A 21,481-nucleotide genomic window follows, 5' to 3' on the forward strand; every position below is an offset into this window, starting at 1 on the left:
ATCAGGGAAAATTATTAATACATTTAGAATATAGAAAATAAATTTAGAAACAATCTTGTTTTCATTATATAATTATAAATAATAACATTTATTTCAATGTTTAAAAATATTTATTTTTCTAATTGATTTATTATTAATTAAAAGAAGTATAGATATATTTTTTAAACTCTAAACAACAGTATTATAATGATCAACTACGTTTCTCAACCTTTTGTTTTTACTTGTATTACGAACCAATTGCTAAGATTTTATCACTCGTTTATTGTAGACAGATGTCAATGGATTAAGATAAAATAACAATATTTATTCTCAATATATTTCATTAGTAATTAATATTACTTATATAAATTTATATGTGCATAGTTTGTCGTATTTACTGATGTTGTTAACTGTTATATAAATGTTGTAATAATAAATACTACTATTAATATAGTTCTAATGTTACATATACATTGTTTCAAATTTCTCTTAAATAATGAATTTGTGATTGTATATTCTCCATGAAAATATAAAATATACAATTTATTCGAGATTCACGAGTGGGGGAGAAAAACAGAATAAGATGAAAGCATCAGAATGCGCAGTGAAAATAAAAAACTTCTTTGTGCCTCGAACTATATTCTTTATAAGGGCCTGGAATTGAAGCCGCGTTCTTTCGCAGAGGGCAGATGATGTAACCAGAGACCGTAAAGAATCGCCTTAGGTGGAAGATGAATAAGTCGAGGTAAATTGAAACCAATCGAAGCTTATTGCTGATATGAAAGTTTAAGGGGAGAAAATTGAATGGAACGGAGGAAAACTGGAAACGAGTCGGCAACGAATGAACAAATAATAAAAAAAAGGAAAAAAGTAAAATGGAGAGAACGGTAGAAAAGTGCGCAATTCTGATAAAAAAAAAAAGGGTGGTTTCCAACGTAGAATACATTTTTAAAATCATCACAAAGAACGCCACACAACTTCCATCGCGTTTGATTAAAGCACAATGCTATAAAAGCTAATTGCTATTCTATAGTGAAAAACGATATTGTATTCCCAGCTGATCAATTAGCGTTCAGTATAAAATAAAGTAGGTTTTCCAACTAGAAGCGCACATAAAAAATGCAGATCGAAACGGCAAAGTTCTTGAAGCATTTGTACTTAGTTTCGGAATGGTTTGGGTTGGCGGTTAGGAAGCCGAAGAAGTGGTTAAAGTTAGCGAATGCCGTGATCATTATCTTCCTGGCTATAGGAATGGTCCTTCACATACGCGAAATAGAATCCAAGAAGACTATTTACTACGCTTTAGAGGTTGCAATATATTTCTTGAATGCCATTTGCAACATGGTATTCGTGGCTTTGGTAATGCTATGTCCTAATGTGTGTTCAAAGCTGATGCGGAATATTTCCGAGATCGACGCTTTCTATCTAAGTATCGATGGTCTACACTGCAGGACCCACTATTACGTATATTGGTTGGAGATCATCGTTATAAATGGACTGGCCTTGCCCTACTACATTTATTGTATGCAACAGTATAATTTAGTTTTAGCTCTTAGCCACATCTTACATCTGTTCATGATGACTTTATCTGTGCTGTTAATATACAATGTAGCGTTGATATTGAGGCACCGTTTCACGGTATTTAACTGTCGTCTCCGACGCTCAATCTCCCCAGCCGAAATTAGAAGGTTTACGCTCGTTTACGATGAACTTTGTGACGTCATCGACGAGCACAGCGAAATCTTCGGATTACGGATCATGGCAATCTATCTCGTCGTTTTGCTGACTATAATTAAGAGCATCAATTTCGGAATCAATTACTTTACATTCAAATATAACATGAGTTTCGAGATGTTCTTCAGACGAATATTCCTCAAAGTCATCATCATTTTTGTAAGTTTTATAAAAACATATTTAATATTAAAATACTTTTTACCAATTCTAATTAGTATGTTGAAAGCACAGCAATACCTCGCGTACTACTGTTAGAAACCGGACTAATTGAGAATAACAAATAGCACAAATTTTACTTGATTGTATAAAGACAATTGATGAATAGAAAATAGTGAATTTACATAAAGATAAATATGAAATTTTTAGACTTGTCTACTTTACACAAAGAAATGGTGCTAACTCGTTCGTTCTTAAAATGGACATTTACTAAAAAGTTGGCCTCTTCTAATATAACAGAATTTAATAATATTTCTTACAACAGTCATCAAAAGTAAACAAAAATAAATACAAGTTTATAATTATGGCCATAGGACTTTCTTATGTAATATTATTTTAATGATGAACTTATGTTAACATAAATATATCATCAAAGCAATAATATAAAAAATAATCATATAACCAGACCTTTGTGTTAAAGCAATATAAAATATGTACATACTACTCCTGAATCCTTTTTCCGCATAGAAAAATTTAATATAACAAATATATTGTAACACTTGATCTTTCTGTTTGGATAGTAAAAGATCACTGCGACACTTTGCCGCTTGGAATGCATGAACTCTATATTGCGGAAATATTTATTTTATATGGATAACGTAAATCAAAGATTGGAAACACACCAAATATATTCTGCATTATGTATATAAAGTTATTTTGTACTACACAATTTATTTTTTTTATATATTTATTGAAATTTAACATTATATATATATATGGTCAACATGAAATTGATTATTTAATATAATGAAATTTAACTTAATCAATCATAGAAATTTTGAAAAACATGAAATATGTTACCAAAATTGGATTCCAAATGTAAATTATATTGATCATATAAAAAAAAGTTCGAAAGATTCTTGACAGACTTTTTGTATGATCAGTGACAGACTTAACTATTATTAGTTAAAATATTTATGAAAGAACTATTTTTTAAATAATTCAGTTAAGATATTTTAATATATTTTATGTGAGCAATTACTTTAAAGTTTAAATAATAGTAGCATCTCAACCTTAGTAATCCATTACACAAAGTAATTAAATTTAATTTCCATCGGAATGAAATTTCTTTTGTAAAGGTTTTTTTTAGTAAAACATTTTGATCAATGAATGAAAGAAAGGAAGATTTCCTGATTAATTCTATACAATGTTTTCGAATAAAAGAAAACTTCAACGAGAAAGAATCCCTTTCAAAAATACTTCTTATTGTTGTTCTATTATAGTTCCAGTTCATTTGATCCAAGATGGAAAAGGGTATCTAAATTAAATAGACATGGTTATAAACTTTTAAAATTTGTAACCATTTGACGTATATGCGGTTAGTAGATTCCTTAAATATCATGAATATTTAAAAGCGAACTAATCGAAGAACTAAATGAATTAGAAATAAGATGATCATTTGTTTAGAAAAAAGAACATTGTTACTATTCTATTATAATTTATTTGGTCAAGTAAAATTTAGTTTGTTTTGAAATTTTCACAACAGACTATAGTAAATCCGGATTGATCAAAGCCGTACGATTTTGATTAATATTTGTAGTATTGTTCTTTTTCTATTGAAAATATATGAGTTTACGCACGACTTGATAAGTTACTTATGAAAGCACAAGCAATGCGACAGACCTTGATATTGTATATCTGAAGTATGTTCTATTATGATGTGTGCATGTTTAGTATTATAAGTATTTCTATACTATCTTCTTTGCTCTTGTATAGTGGATACGTAATTTTTTTTTTTTATTGTATGTTAAAATTTATTTATGTATAAATTACATTTTTTTCTTCTTATGTATTGATGTTTGGCCAATAAATTATTATTATTTAGAGATAGGGGACTTAATAGAAAAAGCAAAATGCGATTTTACCATGATTATACCATGCTAATACTTAATATAGAGTTATTAGGTCTTGAATAAATAAATACTCAATCTCTAAAGAAAAATATAAATCCCTTGGAAAAAAGGTTCTACATATATGCGATGAGATTCCTGAATAAAACATTGTTCCAAGATAGAACAAAAAACCTTTCTGAAAATATAAATAATTCAAATAATGGTTAATATTAAATAACTATATATAGTTATTGAAATAACTAAGTAAAGTATTTTTTATTTGAATTATTGAGTTTGGAATTATAAATTATATAAAATAATAATGTTAAAACATTTATCCTTACATGCATTATAAAATAATCTTGAATTAAACTATTTTTGTTGTTGTAGGTCTTCACATTTATGATTACGATTTCTTGTGGTCAAGCCTGCAGGGAGGCGAAACGCACGAAGGCCGTTTGTTACGAGCTCATAAAAAAGGCAAGGGCGAAGAATAATGTTAGATGGAGGAACGTAATAGATGAGCTGTTACTTCTCGCAAGGATGGTGAACTATAGGCAACCGAATTTTTCCGCCTTCGATTTTTTCCACATAGATTACCCGATCCTATTCTCTTTGGTCAATTGCATCACCACCTACACAATTGTCGTCATCGAAATCAAGCGAAATTTCAGCTACATCCTAGAATAAACTCTGAACTGTCAACAAGTCCCCCATCCCTAGACTAGCACGTACAAAAATCGAATTATCACTCAATTTGCATGAGTAAATTGGATCCTCCGCGTTCATTTAATAACCCACGCCTACATTTTTTTTCCTGTTTGTTACGGTTTATTAGTAGCACACATCGCGAAACTAGAATATGCGACATTCATTAAAACGTTTCATAACACAATTTGCGAATAAAATCGATTGAGCACAAATATTCTTGCGTCGGGCAGGTTTCACTGAAATGGAAGGAAATTTGTTGAAAAAATGTAATGGTAAATTTAGTTCGATGCAAAATAAAACTGTCACATTTTACTTTTTGTGTAAATTCTATTCGATATATAATTGTAGTAGATAATATATTTATTTTTAAGTCGTGTAATTTTATTTATAATCTGTTCATCAATGTGAACATTGAGTAAATTTAAGATCGCGCTTGACATTAGATATGTAATCTTTTTCGGTTGATAGTCACCATTATGATGATTTGAATTTTTTAATTTGTTGGTTGGCTGTTGTTAACCTAAAAACTTCAGTAGTATATTGATGCTCTGCGATTCCACTACTTCTTTTGACTGTGAATCTGCTACTATCCTTAACACTGTCATTGTCCATAGACTTGGCTAAAGGTCTACATGATAAACCTCATTCATTTCACTATCCATCTATGATGAACGATGGCCCTATTGCCCTATTGCCTGGCTTGACCTGGATCAGAACCTGTGACCACTGGCACGTGGGTAGGGCGACTGAACCATTCGGTTATTAGTCGCCCAGATAATATATAGATATATTATTAAATATAGTATTTAGTATACGTGTATAGTTTTAGGTATGTTTATATTTATACGACCTATAATTTTTGCAATCAAAAATGCACTGACAGTTTTGTCACTGATCCTTTAATTTAGATTGAATGGTGGATACGCCGGGATATAATAATTATACCATGACTTTAAAAGTATAATAAATATTGAAAAAACTTTTGATATTATTAACTATAAAATTAAAGAGGACAAAAATATGAAATACATATTGTCCTTCTCACTTTATTTAAATCATGAAAATTATATATACCAGACACTACATACATTATTGTATAAATTTATTTATAATCAAACTACATTTAAAAATTGATTACCATTTATTTTTTTTATTGACTAAAAAAATCTGTTGGTTCTATAAATATATAATAAAAATATATTGTTTATATTTAAAAAAGGAAGTAAAATGTATTTACTATCAAATACTCTACAGTTTTATATTTAAAATTACTTTCAATTATTGTCTAATGTGAAATTATGCCATAAACATTGCACTGTTATTATTAATTAATTAATAATAGCAGTGTCTTATATTACATATTATAAGTAACAAAACAAAATTTTTAAAAGTAGTTAAATATATGTCAACAGATATAAATCATCTCCACAGCATTCTAACGTCTGAAGTGTTCCATTCATAGGGTTTTATTGAAATCTCTGTTACTAAAACCTTATATCAAGGGAGATCAACTTTTGTGAACAGAAGAACTATTATTTATCTTAAAAATGTGTCGTGATCGACTTGTCATAAACGTAGTATATGTGTATAATACGATAAAAACAAATATAGGTTATAAGTGACTACTATCTTAGAAGATATAAGAAAATAAAATATGTTACAAAAAAATCTTGAACGGTAAATCATAGTCGTTTCTAATATGTGTTTTTTTTTTATTTTGATTATTAATAAATTATAATAATAATAATAATATTTATTGCAAAAAACATAATATAAACTTAACACAACAATATAATAACAAAAATAAAACTAAATTTAATTGCTGAAAAAGGCTATTAACAAAAATATATTTTTTTTTGTGTTAAAATAATAAATATTATTATTATTACAATTATATAAAATAGTTTTGATAAATAAATTAATTTTTAAATAAATGGGAATTATTTAGTTATTTTTTTCTCAATTTCCTTACAATTTCAAGCAAGAAATAAGGAAAATCAGTTTTATAATAGATGTAAAAACAGATGTTTACGTTGAAAAATACAATAAAGCAGTAAAAATTAACAATTGTATTAGATCCTTATAAATATGCTTGCTATGATCACTATCTTTAAATTTTCATATGAAATATTATCAAGAATAATAAACTAAACATTAAATGCAATATAGCTGTATTTTAAGATTACGATAATATTACATATATATTATATTACAATATATCTATAAAAGTTTTAAGAACTCAAATGCGATAATCTTAAATATCGTATTCACGAAACGGCCGTAACATTATTTATATAGGAGATTGTGGCGCCGTAACTTATGAAATATTACATTTTACAACGTAAAATTTTACGTTCCCGCATTCATGAGAATTTCCCCACGAATTCGGGCACGTCGAGCGAGGAAAGCTTTCCAGACTTTACTATTCCTCGAACTATTCACAGAAAAAAGTTACTTGATTTCAGTTGCCTTCCCTAACAAGTCCCAAAGTATAAAAATATATTGCAAGCGTTTTGTATAAATATATATTTTATGAATTTATACTCGAGCTGGAAGCTATAATTTTTTATTGATATGGAATCACTATTGTTTTCATATGTTCAACTAACAAATCTGTATTAAATAAATATAAAAGTTTGTTTGAAAATAACTTAAAATACCAATTAACATCTCTTAATCATCAAATGTTTAAAGTACAAATAATAATTATAAAATAGAATTGAGTAATTGTTAAGGAATGATCAAATTTGTTGTTTTGCTAAAATAGTTTATTTGCGATTAATTAAAATTATATTTGTTGTGTTTCTGTATTCACTACAACGCATGAGTTATTACAAGTGCATCCTAGTTTATTTAATTAGTAGCCATGTTTGTGAAATTGTAGAGAGGCTAGCTGTCTGTATAATTATGTCGCATTCAGCTTATTTGATTAGAGAGGAAAATGAGGAATAAATTGCCATAATGAGGGGCTTCTAGGTATTCGTCATCGTCAGGGGGAATAATATCATTGGCGTGCACACAACCTTGCATAATCAGTTGTTCAATTGGAAATCAAGTATAACATTTTCTAGTTGCTTTTTCAATCGGAAGTTCATCTGAAAATATTTTATTGGCGTTTTGTTGATGGAAGTTGGGGTGTTAGGGTGTTGGCATCACCCTGGTCAACCCCAAATTGCACGGCACTGAAACAACTGCGTATTACTCTGTTGCTTCAGTGGAGCGAATGAGCGGAGGTGAATGGTGGCGCGGCGAGTCCAAAGCCCGTCGCCACCCCCGACCTCAATGTCGCATTTATATAATTCATGCGTCGCAGAGAACGTCTCCACTTCGAGAATAGGGCTGTGCGCTCCTTTCACTCCTCATTTATTCATACCCAAAAACATGTGGATGTTTCATGTCGAGGTGTTAATTGATATTTAACGCTGCCATCGTCAATGATTTATTTCACAATTTTCGTTTGATCCTTCCCACTTCCTGTTTTGAATACTAAATGAACACTTTATTAATTGCAAGTATGTTTTAGTATCTTGCATCACTTAAGGATATTAATAATTGTATTTTCGTTTAATTAATTAAAATTAATAAATTAAAATTCTAACAAAAAAATATGCTACTAAATGACAAAAATAAAAAATCCATTTCTATAAATAACTAAAACGAACACATTATATTTCCATCACTTCATTTTTTTTTGTTTCAATCTTATTTTATTTATTTACTTAATAAGAATGATCTTAATTTATAATTGGATCTATATTTTCATATAGAGCTTTCATTCAGATTATCTAAGGAATTAGATTAAATAATAGTATATTCGCTTGTAAAAAAAGTTAATATATCAAATAATATTCATTTTTTTAATTAAAAACAAATATTTTTTTATGTCGTATTATATTTACAATTTGTTCATCAATGTGAACATTGAGTAAACTTAAGATCGCTGTTGACATTAGGTAGGTAATCTTTCCAGGTGGATAGTTACCATTATGATGATTTTTAATTTATAGGGTGGCTGTTGTCTTGTAGTATATTGATGCTCTGCGATTCCACTATTTCCTTGCACTGTGAATCTGATGCTATCCTTAACACTGTCATTGTCCATCGACTTGGCTGAACCTCATTCATTTCATTGTCCATCTGTGATTGCAAAAGTTTCATTTTACAACCCTGTTTTTCCTTAATAATTAATTTCGCCTCTATTTGTTTCCATATTTTTATAAATTTAATGTATTCATATTAAACATACATATATAATTGGTTTTTTATTATGTAAGATTTTATGTTTTAATTATTGTTATTATAATTATTAACAAATAATAAGAATGAATGTCTTAGCAATTTAGATGTAATTTTTAGATTAATTTAAGACAAATAAATAATAAATAAATGAATAAATGAGGCATAAATAATATTTGGTTGTATTATTAGAAAATATATTTCTTTTTATTTAAAAAAATTCTTCGAAATATTAATACAGTTTCCAGAGTATATATAGAAATGAGACACAAAAAAAGTATTGGTTCTAATTATTTGTTATTTATTTAATTAACAGAAAAAAATAATTATTAATAGAGAATAAAAGTAACATAGATCAATAAATATATGAAATTAAAGAAAGAAAGAAATGCATTTCTCCAAAAATTGCAAAAGCTGTGAGAAAGATGGCGATTTTCCGGAACACGAATTCCACTCATTTCTGCTTGAATGCTTTTTGCCTGTGCCAAACTCTTCCTGATGAATGTAAAATCCATATATTTTCCGCAAAACAATCCATTTCCATTTGATGTTGATGGAGTCGATTTTAAAGTTATGGAATTTTCCAAAAACTGTAAAAGATGGTCAAACGTTGGTGTTTGTCTGCAATTCCACTTTCTTCTGCTAGCGGTATCCATTTTACAGCAAGCTAAATGTATCAAAACTGTATCCCAATCTGGCGTCCACTTTTCGGTTTTCCTTAATTCTTGCATCACCTCGCAAATTGCATCCACCAAAACCTGAAGACCATCTTCAGAAGCTTCCTGCAATTTCTTCAAATCGATCACATTCTGAACTAAATTTCGCACTTGGACGCTTTTCGCCTGTGCCAAACACTTCTTGATCAATGTAAAATCCATATATTTTCCGGAAAATATTCCATTTTCACTAGATGTTGATGGAGTATATAAATTCAAAAACTCCAGCATGGAAATCGGTGTGTTGTTTTCGAAAGACATGTTGATTTCTTAGTTGTTGTTTGCACGACTGTGTGTGAAATGTAACTGATTTGAGAATTGCCAAAACACGGTATTTGTAGGCCTCTTTAATACCAAATTTCATAATTCCAAGATATAGAGTAATAAAAGTTTTATGACCGATAAGGGTTTTTTACCTGATTTTTAATGTTAAGGATTTAAAATCAGCGTTTCTCGACCTTTTTATTTTATTGCTATAACTGATATATTTAGTTCGATCCAGTTAAGAATAGGTTATGATCATAAACATAAATGATAATATAGAACATTAATGTCTGAATTGTGAATCTGTACTAGTTTATAGAATCAAGCTTAGTTATTATGATTGAACTTTGATAAATAGACTTGAAAAATGATTAATAGCCAAGCAGATCCATCAAAAACAATTTTCTTTCATTTAAAAAAATACTATTAGAATTGTATTTTCTAGCATAATATTTAACTGATAATAATAATACAGTCATACCTTGTTTAACGTTAACTATTATAACGTTCCTTTCAAGTTCCTTTTTATATAAAAAAAATATTCCCATTTAATGCCAATGCCTGACAACGATTCGATAAAATGTACAATAAATTAATTAGAAATGAAGTTATCGAGATGGTCTATTCAGTAGCATTCGAAAATGAAATGGATGTTAGAAATTTATTGAATGCATGTTTTTTCATTGAAACATCAACGTTTCAAAAAAAGTGAAGTTGAAATTATAGAAGTTCTTCAGAAATAAATGTTAACAATCAATGATGAAAAAATGTGCTTAAAAGACATTGATAACGTTTTATATTTTTTGGTGAAAATGATCCTACTTTAGGAATAACTGTTATTATTAAGCGATTGTTAAATGCAATAAGAACAAAAAATACTATCAACTTTATATTTTGAAATATAATTTCACTTTACATCCAATTTAATAAACATTATCTTCGAAATTTAATAAAACTTTATATTCGAAACCAAAGGGTTTTCATTATCTTTAAGGAACATTGGATTTTTACCTATGAAAAAAAAGTTCCAGCATTTTCAAGGGTGAGATGCGTAGGAATGCACCTGAACACAAAACTGATTTGGAAGGACCATATCCAGGCAAAGCGTGAATAACTAGAAATAAAATTTAGATGTGTTGGTTGCTGCGCACAAATTCGCAGTTGACTTTGGAGAACAACTTGCTAGTGTACAAAGTCATATTAAAACCAGTTTGGATATACGGTATCCAATTAATCCAATCTAAATGTATTAGAAGAATCGCAGGTGCATCATGGTACATCACCAATAAGAGACTGCACCAGGACTTTGGAATAAAAACAGTAGAAGAGGTTGCCAAAAATGTTTCCAAAAAAATCACGAACAGGCTTGATTCGCATATGAACTCGTTGGCGGTCAACCTTCAAATTGGCGATCTCCAATTTAGATTTAAGTAAAGAATAAATAAATAAATATTATATATAAACGTTATGGAATGGTGCCACTGGGCAGCAACTATCAAATGTTAACAACACACAGATTTGTTCAATAAAATAGATTATAAATAAAAACTGGCAAAAAAAAACCTATTAAAACGAAGTTTCCCTTAACAAAATGATATCCCGGAACGCATCCATACTATTTATGTACTATTGATTAATGAATAACAAGGAAATTTAAAATTTCTCTAATTTCCAAAACATGTAAGTAGCATTACAAGGAAATACGTATAACTAAATAAAATAAGAAACAACACGAATAAATTAAAAGTTAAGTTATTCCTAACAATTCCACCTAGTGTATTCATAGGATATTCCTATATATTTTATCCTTACTCCAAATACCAACCATCCAATTACTTAATTATTTATTTCCCCTCCAGGCTTCTTAAATCTTTCTCCTCTCCCTTAACGGCTCTTCTATTCAGTTATTTAACAATTAAAATTCCTTCTGACCCAGAATTTCTCGAATTCATTTCGGCAAGAACCTTCATAAACTTTGCAATTTTTATTAATTATCTTTCCTGCAATAAACGTTTTTAAGTCTTTTGTAATTACTTTTAATTTACATTCAATTATTTTACATTTCTATAATTATTTTTATATTAAAATTGAAGAAATTTTAACCAAAACTGATTAATTACATAGTTCATTATGTAATAAATCTAAGTAAGAACTGATTATTGGTATTATTAATTCACAATTAGTATAATACATGAATCTATGTATCGCTATGAATATTTGTTCTGGAATACGACAGACAATATATCCTTATTGTTATAGTTGAATTGCAAGGAAACATCTTGGCTTGTATTCAGCTCATGCGATTCCCAAAGCACAATAACAATTGTTGATTAACGTGTGAATCCCTATAATTTACTAACAGCTTATCTTATCTTACACATGATACAAAATGTTTTACACATACATCTTTAAATTCGTATCCAATATAATTCTCTACCGAATAACAAAAATAAAGCAACTAGAGTTGTTACTTCTCCCTTAGGAAAAGTATTCAAGAGAAAACGTAAAAATTTCATGTCGATTCCTTCGAGCTTAGACATCATGCGCACAGAAAGATATTGCTTTGTTTTTCTAATTCAATTGTAAAAGGCTTTGAGATATTTACATCGTATGAAAGTTATACAACTGTTTATATAAATACTGTAGAAACAAAATATGAAACAGGAGACAAGGTTTGATGTTAACTTTCGCATAAAATAATAAACTACTGTTAATTTACTTTGCTATAACAGTGAATATTCTTAGGGTTCGAGATACGTTGCAAATTATACCGTTACCCTAGTAATATTATATCACATTTCTAATCTGAAACGATGCTACAAATTAAGAAACGGCCCTGAGCACCGCTCAACCCCTCAGGCCATATTAATTTACATAACTCGATGTTGATTTTAATAATATACCCACATAATTTTGCGCAGAGCTGTCCACGTTATATGTCTGTGTGTGTATGTGTATATACATATTCGAGAATGTGTATGTGCGCGTCGAGGTTGTTACATATTTCAGACGGCTTATGAAATTGCTCATAAAAGCCCCCGTCGGTATAACATTAAATGAAGCTTTCCCGTAAAATTTGTTATTAAGCGATAAATATTAAATTAAAAATCAATCTTCGCGCCTGAAGAAAACTCCGCCGACTCTCGCAATCCTGTATTTTCTCCCGTGTACACAAAATTTCGTAAAATACATTTCTCCACCACAGATCCCATCAAATATTCAATCGACCCTTCGCCCAGTATACAGAAGATTATTGAATTAATTATTAATTATCAAAAAACATCTTCATTTTCTATATTTTATAAACCAATATTGATCAATCTGTGCATAGAACAATAAGTGGTGGCTGGTGAGAATATAACAGAGGTTAAAAGCTGTTGACAACTTTATTTATAATAATTAAACGTATTTTTTTTTATAAAACTACTACAGATGAGATATAAGAAATAATAGTGCAAATAATTATATTAATATATTCAAAAGTATCCCAAACCATATTTATTGCAATTTACCAGAAAGAACAAAAATTACCAATAGATAAAATAAATAAAAAGGACCGATTGGTCCTAAATGGGCCAATATATTTTTTTTTTAAATAAAAATAAGGAATGTATTAAGGGATAAAAATATGAAAATATTTTAGAAGTTGAAACATTCCTGTAACTAGAACTTTTAAAATATTTCTATTGTTCTTTACACAAAGCATTTATGAAATAGGAGAAGTTTGATGGTATTAGTGGATTTATTCATATTAAAGATATTAAATTTCAACGAACTAGTTGTAGGATTCTATTTTTTTTCTTTCAAAAACAAAACTGTGCAAATGCAACTTTCAAATCTGAAGTTAAGTTAAGGTTAGATCAAGTTATATCAAACCTGTTTGATTAGGTTAGGTTATGTTTATATATTATGTTTATATATTTAATACAACAAAAGCACTTATAAGGCTCTTATTATTATACTGCTGTTTAATGAAGCAGTAAAAGTCGATCAATTAGGCTAAATTAGTTTAAAGCCTTCAGATGTTGTTGGACAGTTTTGAAACATTAAACGGAATTATTGATAGAGAAACAGAAGCCAGAGTATAATGCTGATGATATCGAAGTATTGAAATGTAGACAAGTATGATGCAGACAAGCAAAAATATTTATGCTAATACGATTGAAGGAAGGTGAAGAATTAAAGGATGCATATGAGTGGAGAATATACACATATGAAACAAGAAACATCAAAAAACTTCTGAACGGAGAATAGCAGAACGGATGCGTTAAACAATTATATAATCACAAAGGGGGTTAAAGTATACAACGGATCACTAAATGAAGTAAAACGAGAAATAAATTATTTAAAAGAAAAGTTGGTAGAATTTCTCAAAAAGTAAAAGGCTGCGAGCAGCTCGCTCTCAATACCAGTTCAAGTGAACCCGAAGAACTGCTGTAGAGGAGCAATACAAATGATAGCAATACATATGTACATAATAAACTATATATATATATATATAAATGCATAAATTTAAAAAGAAACAAGATGTTTTACCTAAGATCACGATACGTTATGTTGAAGAATGATGAGTTAATGTAAAGTTCATCATTGTGACATTGAAACACGAAAGTAACAATCAAAGTGTCACTACTGGATATAAAACTGGATCTTTTTATGAATATATGAATTTAACTTATTAAAATGTAATAAACAAAAGTATTAGGTTAGTAATTAATTTAGTTCGGTAATTATAAATAAAAAAAAAGTAAAATTAAGTAATGCTTGATTTATATAATTTTGTGTAATATACAAAAATAAAGGAATAATTATTTTTTGCAAACTATTAATATTAATTCAAGAAACATTAATATTATTTGAATGCAACTTTATATTTTTTAAATTAATTAAGTTGTTTAAAATTGTAATAAGTCTAATTTTATATATTAATTAATGGTATTTATAGGTAATGTTCCTGTTTATTACTTTATCTCCCCATATATTTCATTAACTGCAGGAAATCGTTTTATTCTAATTACCATAATTAAACGCTAATTTAGGATTTAAATTCAGTCGAAGTTTTTTAATTAAATTGATGAAAATTTTCAATACCCCGTAAATCAGAGCACAATTTTAGTGACGAAAATCATTCATTAAGCTTAATCAATTTGTATCGGTTCGATAGAGATCCGATGGTAAAAGAAAAGAAATACAAGAGACGAAGAAGAAGAAACAATGCGAATCCGGGGAAATCGAATCGTTCGCGTCCGAAAATTTAAAAAGGAAACTTTTTTAATTGGATAAATTTCTGTACTTAAATGACTTTCGCGGAGGGTGGTGCACGAGATTAAAAAGAAATATTAATTCTTCTCGCACCGAAGGCAAACTTTTTATTTCCGTCGTCATTGGACGACAGGAAGATGGGGGTGCGCCATGCTTTTGCATTCCTTTTTATATGTAATTCCGTCGTTTTATTTTCTCCTTTTTTTTGCGCGCTCTGCCTTTAAAATTACACCCCTCATTGAAATTCCCCGGGCATTTATATCGAACCATTAATATTAAATAATTCGATTAAGAAGAACCGAACAAAAAAGGTCCGACCATTGTGTTTACGCACGCAAATTGAATTGGTTAAAGTTATATTAAAGCGATGAAAGAAAGCAAAAAATATTGTCGAAGGGAATGAAGGAAACAGAGTTGGATGGGGAGAGAATAATGATCTGAAGATTTATTAATATCGGCCGATGATTAATAACAATGCGACTGGTTTTGGTTGGATTCTGGTTCGAGTAATATTGCGTTAAACAATCAATTCGGTTACCTTATCTGTAATTACAGCAAATGTATAGGATATTAGATATACACACATGGCAAACACATTGGAGACACATGCGTATACATATATGTGGGTTTGTGTGTATGAAGCGAACCATTGGTCAATAACGTTTGTGTTTGGGTGTTGGAGTGGAGAAAATCAATATTGTACAGTTAATCACTAGTTGCTGTACACACAGCATCTTGTTGTATATTGCTAGCATCTATTTATCATAGCTCCAAACGCATTGTAATTTACAATCCAAACATTTATTATCAACGACAATAATATACAATTTTTGTTATTGTACATGAATATACTAAATTATATAAATACTTTTCCTATATAAAACAAAATATAAACATCTCAAATGAATGAATTAATAGTTATTGTTAAAAATATATATACACCAGCGTTTCTTAACCTATAGGTTACGACTTACAAATAGCTTGCATTATTTTTTAAAAGGTCGCAAAATAATTACAAAACCAAGAATTTGTGAAGTACTATTAACAATTGATACGTGGAAAGAAGGTTGAGAAACTCTGTATACAGCTTTGAAACCTCATGTAATAATATCTGCATACTGCAAAGATTCAAAACTATTTTGATTAATGAGTTTATGTTCAAATACTGTCATTTTCACATATTTTTAGATAGAAATATTTTTACAATAATACAAATAATTAGTTAATTTGCTTCGATTTTACAAACAAAATATGTAAATATTACACACAAATTCAAATTGAATAATTGTACAATAAAAGTTAAGTACATTTGTGACTGTAAAATAAACCAATTTCGCTCATGCTAATTTTTTCATGATGTGGGATTCTTATCTCCAGGATAAGCACAAGAAATATGAAAGGCTCAACAAATAACATATACCAACTTAAGATAGTTAGATGTGAATTTAAATAGACAAATAACGTGTACAGTATATACACAGTCTATTCGAGAACTAAGTTCTAAAGGTAAAAAATTTCTAATAATTAAATTAAAATCGTTTAAACTGAATCTCAAACAAACTTAAAGTTCCAACGCAAGTAGTTGATTTCATAGCAAAATGTAAAATATTTGATAATATTTTTTGATAATCTAGTTAATGAGAAAAACAAGTTTAAAAAACATCAACAAGTATATATTTAGACAGAAAATCAAAATGTTGTAATTAATTTATAACATTTACATTACATTACTGTGGAAGATTTAGAAAACTTTGTTTGCAATGTAGGAAGTCAAGATGAAATTATGGAAATTCCCGCCAAAAGAATGATCCTAATTTAGACAGAAATTTTATTGTTAAAAAGCAGAAACAATCAACTTTAGACTCATATCATAAAATGTGTTTGTATTTAAGTTGATTGTTTATTGACTAAAACTTTTTGTTGTTCGACAAACAGCTTTTCATATTCTTTACGACTTAATGTATACACATTCTAGCCATAGTATGTTTACCTCTGAAAACGAAGCAATTTCGTGGAACGCACCAATGATGGTTAATAGAGGTATGTCTGTATATACTTTGATATCCTACAAATTTTCATTTATATAGAAGCAAACGCAAACATCGATACTCGTCAAATTATATATCGCCGATAAATAATGTGTTAGTCTATAAAATGTGACACGTAATCAAAAAGATAAATACGGATACGAGTTTATAGTTTGGGTCACGAAGACTTAGTTTATTTTACGCTTCGATGAACAGTGGAATCTAAAATTAACATTTTCAGTCGAAATTTTCGGTCACCCTAAATTAATGACGGTGTGATGGCAAGATATATAACGCTCCCAAATTTAGTAAGGTAAACACAATTATTTTCTAGAAACAAAAACTGTCGTGTCCCAGGTATGGAATTATGGACACAGTGGAATATTGTCTGGTGTTGTCGTTGTGGAGTCTCAGTTGTAGGAAATAAATAATTGAATTAGTTTTACATAACTTTATTATAATAATTGGTACTCTTGAGGTCCCTTTCCAAGACAATGTAGTTACTTTAAAAGATTGACTAAGACTATGCTCATCTTAGGATTTTATGAGACTATGCTCCTCATATTAACGTTTAACTGAGACTGATTCTAAATACTTATTCTACTTACAAAGTTAATGCGGGGTGGGAGTTGAGATCGGGAGTAGAGTTTGTATATATTGATTATTAAGCGTTCCCACGGGAATCGGCTTGGTGGTTTTGTTTATTATATGACCGAGACACATTCCTATGCATTTGTTTATATGAAATAGATGATCGATTACGATTGTACGTGTAACGATCATTATGTGGTTATTATAAGGACTTGAATTCGGAGTAAAGGTATAGGAGTATCGATGGGAATGTTTACGCTTGATCCCCTTTGTTTATATTAATGTGTATTGAACTGGAATCATGGTAGATATTCATTTATGCTGATGTATATAATTATATAATAATGCGACAAAGAGACGCCGTGGATGTCTCTAGTTCGTTAATACACTATATTAACAATAACAATAATAATAATAATAATGGTTGGACACAACAAACAAAATACTAATTCATTTTTTTTTAATAAATATATTTTTGTAAGTTATAAAATGTATGTTTTGTATAACTTTTAAAATAAAGACGCTTTGCAAAAGTAATAAGTTTTAACACAATGCACTGTTGTGTCCAACCATTATTATTGTAATTATTATTATTAGTATAGTGTATTAACGAACTAGAGACATCCAAAGCGTCTCTTAGTCGCATTATTATATAAACATTAGCATAAAGGAATCTCTATCGTGATTCCAGTTCGATACACTTTAATATAAACAAAGGGGACCAAGCGTAAACATTCCCATCGATACTCCTATACCTTTATACAGAATTCAAGTCCTTATTATAAACACATAAAGATCGTTACATGTACAATCGTAATCGATCATCTTATTCATATAAACAAATGCATAGGAATTTGTCCCGGTCTTATAATAAACAAAACCACCGAGGCCGATTCCCGTGGGAACGCTTAGTCATCGATATAAACAAACCCTACTCCCGACCACAACTCCCACCCCGTATCAATAAGAATTAACTTTGTAAGTAATATAAGTATTTTAGAATTAGTCTTAGTTAATCTGTCGATTAAACTACATTGTCTTGGAAAGGGCCCCAAGAGTACCAATTATAATAAACTTGTGTTAAACCAATTGAATTATTTAATTCCCAACTACTGAGACTCCACAACGACAACACCAGACAATATTCCACTGTGTCCAGAATTCCATCCCTGGGACACGACAGCACATTCAAATAATACTTTAATCTGAACAACATAATGTTTAGTGGGAATTGAATCTTCTTGATAAAATACTACTAAATTATTAAAATGTACGTGTAAGCATGTAATAATGTTTTAATTTTCTATCAGATTAAATGATGAATAATTAATGATAACGGTTTCCAAGTTGATTTAAATTAATTTTGTCTGCGAGGAATTTGGCACAAATTGGTCGTTTGCCTCAGAAAAAAGAACTTTCGGAGATTACAAGTGTAAATGCTTGTCTAACTTTTGTTTGAAGAAGAGAAAAAGTGCGGATAGGGAATGCGGGTGGTGGTTTCACCCCTCTAGGATGGTGTGCGTATCTTTGATATTAACCAGTACCGTTGGGACCGAACTTTCTTATCTAACAGGCCGAAATGGACACAATCAAGAAATTTATTTACTATTCTCGTGCACACACATTCACTCTGAACTATACTTATCCAAAATTTAAGCCCTAAATTATGTAGTTTCTTCATCTTATCTTGTATACCATACGTATACTACTGTATATCAGTATTAAAGATTAATAAGAAAAGATTTCCTTTTGTGAACTTCTTCTATTATACTTTAATAACCAGTATATATTTATTGGTTTTTAAAGCGTCTGTTCACTATACGATACTTAACAAGTAATTTATTATAATTCAAGTACTTAATAATTTCCATATGTACATCGTTATACTATATAAGTTATATTCACTCGAACTTAAGAAGTTTATAAATTTTATAGTCAATATCCATTTACACAAGTAATTTTCAAATAAATCATCATTTAGTGGATTCAAAAATGTAATTAGTATAAGATCGGTACTTTTTATATAATATTAGTTTAAAATTAAGAAATGTACATACATATATCTTATGTTTGATGATATAATATTTGAAAATATTGCAAATAAATTGTGTAATTAACTAAAATTGATGGTGAAAGTGGGTATAATATTTATTAATGTTTACATTGTCATCCGGAAACTTCGTATACATTTATGGAACATGGTTAAATATTCTTGTTAAAATGCTCAGTCACACTGAATTAATACGATGATATTACTTTCTCGAGGCTTCCTTTCATCGTTGCATGGATCAGGGCCGTATTTCGTCATTAAAGATCAAAGAATCCTCATACCTTTGCAATCGCTTTTCAATTATGTTTACTAATGTAAATCTTGAACAAAAATGTTGTGCAGTCATAAGTACATAATCGTTTGAATAAAATGATCATGAAAAATAGATTGCCGTGACAAATAAATATCAAAATAAACAAATTCAGGATTGAATCTAAAAAAAATATAATAATATCAGTGATAATTTTTGAATAGTGGAAATATATCAATATTATGCTACATTTTTGTGGAAAATAAAAAGATTTTTTATTTCAATATGTTTTTATTATATAAATATTTTCAATACATGTTAAATATAAATAAAAACTTTTTTATTCTTAATTAATAATAATAATTTATTGGCCAAACATCAGTACAGTACATTCTATTCATAAATAAATTCTAACATAAAATTAAAAAATATATTAATAGGCTGGTCAAAGTGCTAACGACCGAGGAGATGTATGAATTTGTAACCAAAAATGAAATAGTTTTTTTTGCTAATATTTATCACAGTTAACGTTCCTTCTGGTATATATATATATATCAAAGCTTATATAACGAAGTTCGTAGTTTTAAATCTTTCAAGCATTGTATCAAGTAGTAATAATATTACTTAAAGTTTATTATCAAAGTTTCCAACATTAGGCAATTTAATTGAACTAGAGGATAAATATATAATGTCAATTTAATCTTTTTAGAAAAACTACACCATTAAAACACAATTGACAACATTGTAGATCTGGGGTAAAAGGTCACTAAAAAATGTTTAAATGGAATATGGCATAAAATATGGCCAGAAGTTGTGCTACTTAAAAATTTCGATGAAGAAGATGTTGGAAATTTAATGTATGAATGTTAACAACCAAATATTGAAAAAGAAGCTTAACAGATATTGAAAACGTTTTAATTTTTTAAATGAAAATGGTCCTGATTTAGAAAATAAATGATACTGTTAAACAATAAGCATAAAGTAAAATTATTCATTTATAAAGGGACGACATTAGTATTTTTGCCTCTGAATACAAAGACAAATTTTGGGAAACGCATCCTCTTACTTTATTGAGATATGTCTGTAGTTGTATAATTTTTGTTTCTTTTAATAAGGTTTAAGGCCTATCAAGTCTATCTGTCAAGCCTATCTGTCTATCTACTTGAAAACTTTAAACAAAAAGTGAGGATTATAGATTTTGGAGTTTAGTATTCAATTGATTCTTTCATAGCAGAGTTTCAGAAATGAAAGAATACCGTTTTTAAAAAAAATGACTTTTAACTGTTTGGAGTAGAATTTATTTTTTATGACTTAAGATTTCCAGGTAATGATATAATGAGTTTAGTTTAAGAGGAATCAATATCGAGATGATAGTTGTTCAACCATGGAATTGTAAGAAACTATTCAGAATTTTAAACTTTTCGTTTTCTTTTTTTTTTCAAAGAGGTTAGGCAGAGTACCAGTATCCCACGGAACATAGTTTGAAGAATACTGGGTTAGATGAATGCATCGACGGATATTTAAAATATACCAACAAAATGTCCGCATGAAAATTGTTCGCTTTTAATGCGTACAAATACGCGCGAATAACATGGTAATGTATGCCAGAGGGA

The 21,481-nt window shown here is 28.9% G+C and overlaps 1 protein-coding gene across 1 annotated transcript; it reads left to right on the forward strand.

Annotated features, from left to right (window-relative positions):
* The first annotated feature begins 1,098 nt into the window (after positions 1-1,098).
* Positions 1,099-4,451, forward strand: LOC108567639. The gene is made up of 2 exons (XM_017928232.1): positions 1,099-1,872; positions 4,152-4,451. The coding sequence occupies exons 1-2, from the start codon at positions 1,099-1,101 to the stop codon at positions 4,449-4,451; spliced, it is 1,074 nt and encodes a 357-aa protein (XP_017783721.1).
* The last annotated feature ends 17,030 nt before the right edge of the window (positions 4,452-21,481 follow it).

Source organism: Nicrophorus vespilloides, unplaced genomic scaffold (genome assembly GCF_001412225.1).
Source record: "Nicrophorus vespilloides isolate i.1.1-1 unplaced genomic scaffold, Nicve_v1.0, whole genome shotgun sequence".
Lineage (NCBI taxonomy): Eukaryota > Metazoa > Arthropoda > Insecta > Coleoptera > Silphidae > Nicrophorus > Nicrophorus vespilloides.

What these genes read in the sequence shown, in the direction of transcription:
- LOC108567639 (XM_017928232.1), top strand. Translation starts at nt 1,099, where the DNA reads ATGCAGATCGAAACGGCAAAGTTCTTGAAGCATTTGTACTTAGTTTCG. An exon ending in TCAAAGTCATCATCATTTTT is followed by an intron (nt 1,873 to 4,151) that starts GTAAGTTTTATA and finishes TTGTTGTTGTAG; the next exon opens with GTCTTCACATTTATGATTAC.